The sequence below is a fragment of the Montipora capricornis genome, chromosome 6 (assembly GCF_036669925.1).
Source record: "Montipora capricornis isolate CH-2021 chromosome 6, ASM3666992v2, whole genome shotgun sequence".
NCBI classification, from domain to species: domain Eukaryota; kingdom Metazoa; phylum Cnidaria; class Anthozoa; order Scleractinia; family Acroporidae; genus Montipora; species Montipora capricornis.
Genome location: NC_090888.1, coordinates 51,669,651 through 51,676,484, shown reverse-complemented (window position 1 = coordinate 51,676,484; position 6,834 = coordinate 51,669,651). Strand labels below are relative to the sequence as shown.

General features: G+C 40.9%; 1 protein-coding gene across 1 annotated transcript in view; it reads left to right on the top strand.

Annotated features, from left to right (window-relative positions):
- Positions 1–4,221, top strand: part of LOC138052422 (uncharacterized) — a 6,357-nt gene extending 2,136 nt beyond the window's left edge. The window contains exons 2-3 of the mRNA XM_068898917.1: positions 451–646; positions 3,555–4,221. Coding sequence (XP_068755018.1) covers positions 451–646; positions 3,555–3,795 — 437 coding nt within the window. The 3' untranslated portion in view covers positions 3,796–4,221. The remainder of the gene's footprint in view (positions 1–450; positions 647–3,554) is intronic.
- The last annotated feature ends 2,613 nt before the right edge of the window (positions 4,222–6,834 follow it).

The following is a 6,834-nucleotide window of genomic DNA, read 5'->3' as shown; positions in this document are numbered from 1 at the left end:
TTAGCCGAGGGTGTATGTATTTTGAAAAGCCAAAGAAGTAGTTTCTGTTCAGATTACTTTTGTTGAAAATTCAAATAACAGAAAGCATTAGGGACATACACCAAACTTATGAGCTTATTGTCTCTTTGAAAATGATGGCCTATCTTTTCATGCAGAATTTAAATGTGTTTAGATTTTGTTAGTTAAGAAAACATCTGAAATTAAATAATGCTGAGAGAGTATTATATTGGAACTAACTTTGAAAATCTCAGGTGAATTTCTGTTATTCCAAAGAGATTTCAACAGAAATTAATAATGTTGTTCAGTGCCCTTGAAGAGCTGAAATGTTTTTTGCCCTGTGACTATTAAAGTAGTAACAAAAATGGGCAAAATTGATATTGAATAAAAGAAATAAGATCCTTTGTGTCTTTGTTCTCTGGCATTGTTTGATCCTTTAATATTTTGCTCGAGGTAAGAAATATTCTGCCGATGTGTACAAGGAATTCCCTGCTGACTGGTTTGAAGGACTCAAGATTAAAGCTCACATCACTTCATCGGTATATCGTAATGAAGTCAACACTTACAAGGTGAAATGTGGTGGGAGCTTGGAAATGTGGGAATCTTCTGGTTGGATTCACAAGCAAGATCCTTATGGCTGGTTTCAGTGGTAAGTTAAAAGGTTTGCTGTTACATGTAATGCTTAATACGGTTAAGTTGTATTGAATGCTTGGAGTTATCATACATAATGATAATAGTACTCACTTTAATTTGTTAGTGTTGCAAGCTTTCGAAAACCAAGCTCTACTGAGTTTTGAGGTGACTGGATATCAAGTGAAATAAATCAGTATCTGGACCTCTTGCAGCAAAGCAGAGAACCATCAAACTCGTTATCCCACATATGACACCTGAAGTCCAGGAATAGAACCTGGGACATGTTGGTGGCATTTGAGTGCTCTCACCACTGTGAAGACCCTCATCTCCTCCTTGAGTCACCCAACTAGGATGGTAGACCACTGAAAGGGTTACCCCCTAGCAGTGTATCCCTCATCCAACTTTTTTTTCTTATGATTAGAGTGAAATAGTGTGAGGCAATGTTTCTTGTCTAGACTTTTAATTATCAATGTGGCACTGGCCAGTGGATTCCAGTAAATAAACCACCGTTTGCGCAAGTAGTTCTTTCATTTTCCTTCTAGCTCTCTGAAAAAAGGAAAAAAGTATGGAAGGATGATATCCATCCCTGCTCCTAATTTCTTGCTTCTTTGGCAGTGCTGGGTTGGTGTGGTTGTGCCGTGAAAGATTTGCCCCCCTCATACTCTTCTTCCCTTGTGATTGATAGTCATTTTATTTAATTCTCATGAATACTTATTAGCCAAACACGAAATTGATGATTTACAACAATAATATTGGAGAGACTACAAATCAAATCACAATGTTGGTTTTTGATGAGAGGGGGGAAACCAGAGAAAAATCTCTTGAAGCAGGATGGCAAACCAACAAACTCAACCCATTTGTAATGCAAAGTCTGGACCATAGCAGTGTAAGGTGACTCCTTTCACTACTGCAACAACCCAGCTCACCTCTTGACTTGAGGGGATTCCCCAAAACACTGTGCATTAGAGTTCTGCATTAGATTTCTTGCCTCATTCGCTTTTTGGTGCTTGGACACAACTTGGTGAGTATTTTTCATTTACACTAAGCTTAATACAGCAATTCATAATAATTTATTATTAATATGACGGTTTTTTTTCTGTATAAAGACCAAATCAGGTAACTCAATGTTGTTCCTAATACAAATCTCCTGGGGTTAAGATTCTTTGTGTATTGTATATTTGTGTATTGTGTATTGTGTATTGTATATTTGTGGCATTCACATTTAAATGATACAGAAATACCTGGAACCAAACATTTTATTCCCAAAGGGTTTGAATTGGGTGCAACATTGAGTAGCCTATTAGGTCTATTTCATTTTTCTCTGTCAAGAAAAAAAAGTAGTTGTTGGCTTCATGATGTGCCTGGGCACTGAAACAGACATAAAGTGGCTCCCCGTGCAATAAAAACTTGCATTAAAAGCTGTTCTTCCTCCTCATGTGAAACATAGCACCATGGCCACTGTACATTGTCTTAAACATTATGGCTGCAGGTTTTCGTTCATTAGCATAGAGAAGAAAGTGTTTGGGATAACCAAAGTAAATTCCAAATGTTTCTATTAGTGTCTGCGGTTAGAAGTGCACACAGTGAGAACTACAGTAACTTATGGGGACCGTTATAATGAAGTACAGGATTGAATGATTGCCTTAAGATCTTTTCACAGCAGCTACCCAATTTTCTTGTCACAACAGCAAGGGCCCTTTGATTACCCTGAACATCAGCCAGCTATATTTCCGAACAAAACTTTATAAAGAAAGGTAGAAGTGATTCTCTCACATAACTGAACACCGCACAAATTAAACAGTTGTCTCTGTATAGACACCACAAAAATTCAAGTGGTTTCAACGATATTGAGTATATTCGATCCCATGACCCTTTGCGATGCCGGTGCAATGCTCTACCAACTGAGCTATGAAGTCACACAGTTGGGAGCAGATCAATTATTTGTTGGGCTCATGTGTTCCCATGAAAGGACTGATGAATGAAAAAAATGTATATATATTAGAAGTACGTGTTATAGACGAAAGGTAGAAGTAATCCTTGCACTTAACTGGACGACTTAAGCAATTGTCTCTAATAGAAACTAATGTCCCTTAAAACTTGATGATGTAAGATCGTCCGGTGGAGAGTAGTCCTGAGAAGGACTGTTGCTTGTGACATTTATTGACGTTTCGACAACCTGAGCGGAAGCCACCCTCAGAGTCAAAGGGATTACTGTAGTGTCAGTGGATCGTACAAGTCCTTAGTGTTGTCTTTAGCCTGATTGGTCTGTCTAGTCAGCCGTGATGTTGCTGGCTAAGTAGGCCGTGATTGGTGTATCACGATCTGTAGAGGCTAATGACTAGACTTTTGAGAACAACTTCTCAGTCAAACAATGACTGATCTTCAGCTCATACGGTTCGAGACGCACCAATCACAGGTTCAAACCATTCGCTTGCTATGTCTCCTAAACAAGCTTGATCAGCTACAATGTATCTCCTATTTTGAGTTATCTAAATGTGGAAGCAATGGGGGAAATTAAGGGAAAATCTAATATTACTGCGATTTTCATCCTTCTGCGGAATCTCATCTTCAAGCGCTAAGCGCCAAACTACGTTTTGGTTTCTATCATGAATCAAATTTCCGCACAATTAGCCGTGAAGATCGACTCCGCCTCCAGAAAGTGAATTGGAGTTTTTGTTTAGTTTACAGCTCGAATACCATTATGATATCTTTTTAGAGGTTCTTCAGTAAAGAGATTCGTGTACATATTCCATCGCTTTCCATTGGCGTCGAGTTCGAATGTACCTTGGGAACCAAAGATGCTGATTTGTAGGTTATGTCATGCATCTGGTTTGATTGACGGCAGCCAAAATGCAGTTTGGCCGTTGGCGCTTGAAGTAACATCTCTTCTCAAAGTTTACGTTAACTGCGATGCCTCTTTTCAGGTACTGCAGGTTTTATCTCGGCCGACGAACAGAAGATGATAGTAGGCAGGTCGATCGCTGGAAGAAATGTGCTGGCGACAAGGGACGCTGGCGAAACAACCTTATTGCAAAGATCGTTCGCAGTGGCTGTGCTTATGATAACTTTAACGTATCGCCTGTAGTGCGGCAAACGCTTCAACATTGGGGATATAAACTGAACAAGGAAGACTTTGATAAGTACGCGAAGAAAGTTAAAGTATGATGATATGGAGCACTGTTTTTACTTCCAACGAGGTGGTGAGATGTCGCGATAATTTCAACACACATCTCCGCCCAAGATACTTTTTATCATATCTATCCACTTTTTTTTTCTGAAAGTTTATTTTACTATTCAATGAGTGGATTCAAAATGCGACAACGATGAATTTGATGAGTCGGCGAAAAAGGTCGAATAGAAGGCATTCAGTTTCATTTCAAGTTGGCTGACGTGTTGGCTGACGTGTTGGCTGACCTTGTAGCTCAGTCGGTAGAGCGGCGGAGATCTAACCCGAAGGTCGTGGGTTCAATTCCCACCCTGGTCAGAGTTTTTCTGTCCTTGTGTGGGCTCATTTCTATCTGTAGGGCTAACGCTCACATGGTTCATATGGGATTGAAATCTAGCACTTTACATTACACTCTATTCAGTTGACGTGTCGTTTGTTTGGTTTGTAACCCTTTTATTGACTGGTGGGGGTCAGAAACTAGAAGAACGATACTACATGCAATCATTAGGGAACTTAACATGATTGCAGAGTTTCATGCCTCAAAACCGCCTCGGTTTGAAGACAAACACTTCTGGTACCCACAATACGACCGAAAAGTTTTCTTTCGAGAAACAGACCCCTGGGTTGCAATTATCAAGTTTTAGGAGTAGAAGTGTTTCGTTCTGAGCATGCTCATTGAGTTTGAGGGTCTAAATCAATCTCGTTGCCAGAGTGTTCGTTCCCCTTGACCAGCGGGTCGGGTAACGAGGGCCTTTGGAAACGAGATTGGGTCTAAATTTGCAAATGCGCATGCTTAGTACCAAGAACTCGAATAGACTTTTTTACCGACAGGGCGGCCATTTTGATTTCTATTGTTTCGAATAGCCATTATGGGATGCCCGGGGGCAAATACATATTAATTTGCCCCCTGGGCATCCCATAATGTCTTTCGAAACAATAGAAATCAAAACGGCCGCCGTATCTGCAAAAAGGTCTATTGGTACTCTTACTAGTACTCCAATGGACTAGAACGTTGAAGTCCTGGGCATCAAAAACAGCAATCGGAAGTTATTCATTTCTTTCTACTCAAAAATGCCATACTTGTAAGCCAACTTGCTCAAACCCTGACTAAGCTAATTCTAGATTGCTGGAACCTTTTTTTTGACAGGAACTTTTGTTTCGCTTCAGCATTAAATTGTTAAGACTTTTTTGATTCGCAAATTTCAAACCTCGATTGGTTGTATGTTCGCAGGTCAGTATTAGTTGGGTTTGAACAATTAGGCCTATGACTTAAAAAAGCTTCTTAGCCAGAAATGTATCGGAACCCCAAACTCCGCTGGGTTGCCTCTCCTGACATTGGTAATGTCAACATTCTCGGCTTTGTAGTTTACCGGATATGCTTAATCTGAGCGCAACTTTACACGAACCTCAAGCTTATCAACCTCGTTTCCAGGGTCTCTCTTCTCTGCCTCCCTTGTCGTTGGGAGGCAGCGAAGAGAGACCCTGGAAACGAGGTTGCAAGCCTATCTCTTTAACAAATAGATTCCATGTTGCCGTGCGTCTGTTCAGTAATAGATCACAGATGACGTGAAAATGTGGTAAGAACAAAAAAATTGCACACGAGGCGATAGCCGAGTGTGTCACTGATGTTCTTACCACAAAGAGTTTAAAAGCCTTTAAACTTTGCTTCAACAACCGTTCAACATTTCTTTTGTTCTCTGGAATGTTCGGAATGTTGAAGCGGAGTTGAAGTCATTTGCCCCCGCTCTTTCAGCATTGTTGAGAAAGCGCATGCGCAATTAAGAAAAAACGGTAGCAAAGCAAGACAATTTTGTGTGTGGCTGTAGTACGTCCGGGCGATAGTATTTCGATCAGCTGATCCTACAATGGAGGACTAACACGCCAGACGATTTTGAAGTAGAGATCAACACTGCAACAAGGAAAAGAAAAGAACCGGAGGCGGACAAAACAAAGAAACCAAAATGGAAGTCTGGCGCGATAGAAACGCTCATAGATGAGCTGGAAAAGCGAAGCTGTCTGAGGGACGTCTTCGGTAAAGACTGCCACTGGGGACTGAAACTAATTACCAGGCCACTCGCTTAGATTTGTTGAATGAATTGTTTAAACCGTTTGCCCATCCCACCGTTCAACATCATTCAACAACCTTTCAACAGCGTTCGACAAAATCGAATGGATGTTGAGGCAAATGTTGACTCAACAACACAATTCGTGACGTTTGTCAAAATTGAGCGTGTGTCACCTTGCTTGCAAACCTGGCCATGTGCTGAGTCACAGTGACGACGGAAAACTGCTTAAGCGGTTGGGATGATGTGGAGGAAAGACTGTATGGCCGGGGCTTAAATTGTGCACCAGAACATCTAGAGGAGAGGTAGCATTGCAGCCCAGTGGTTAGGACGCTTACCTTGAGATCCGGAGATCCCGGGTTCAAGACACGTTCTGACCATTAACGTTGAATTTGTTCCAGGTAGTCCCTGGTTCAGTTTCCTGGCTGCACTTGTAAATAGCCAACTGCTTTGCCTCCGGCCAGTTGGGATTCTTAAAAAAAAAGGTTGTTCTGTTTAATGCTCAGAGATATTAGCTACTAGCTACTCTAAAAATCCGAGGGTAAATAATGATACCTACCTACACGGTGGCAAGAAGATATATATGAATTTTATTTTTGAGTGCACGTGGCAAGAACAATATCTCACGAAGTTCGTCACCAACCCATGGTGACGCACACGGAAAACGAGTCTCTGAGGATGAGTCGAAGCGTGAAAAGCCGATACCAGGTGACGGAAAACGAGTAGGCGAAAATACGCCGAACCAAACCAACACTTAACAACTAATTTTTAGGGATTCGTTTTTTATTAGACTTTCCAATATTTGGAATGCCGTTCCTGCTGATATCACAGCTGAAACTACTTTGTCTTCAGTTTTAAAGCTAAGCTTGAGTCTTTCTATTTTGTCAGGTTATACGCAGGATGGAGATTATCTTCGTACTTTTAAATTGATCTGCCCTAAATGTCGCAAAGTTAATGTTTTCTTTGTTCGCTCTC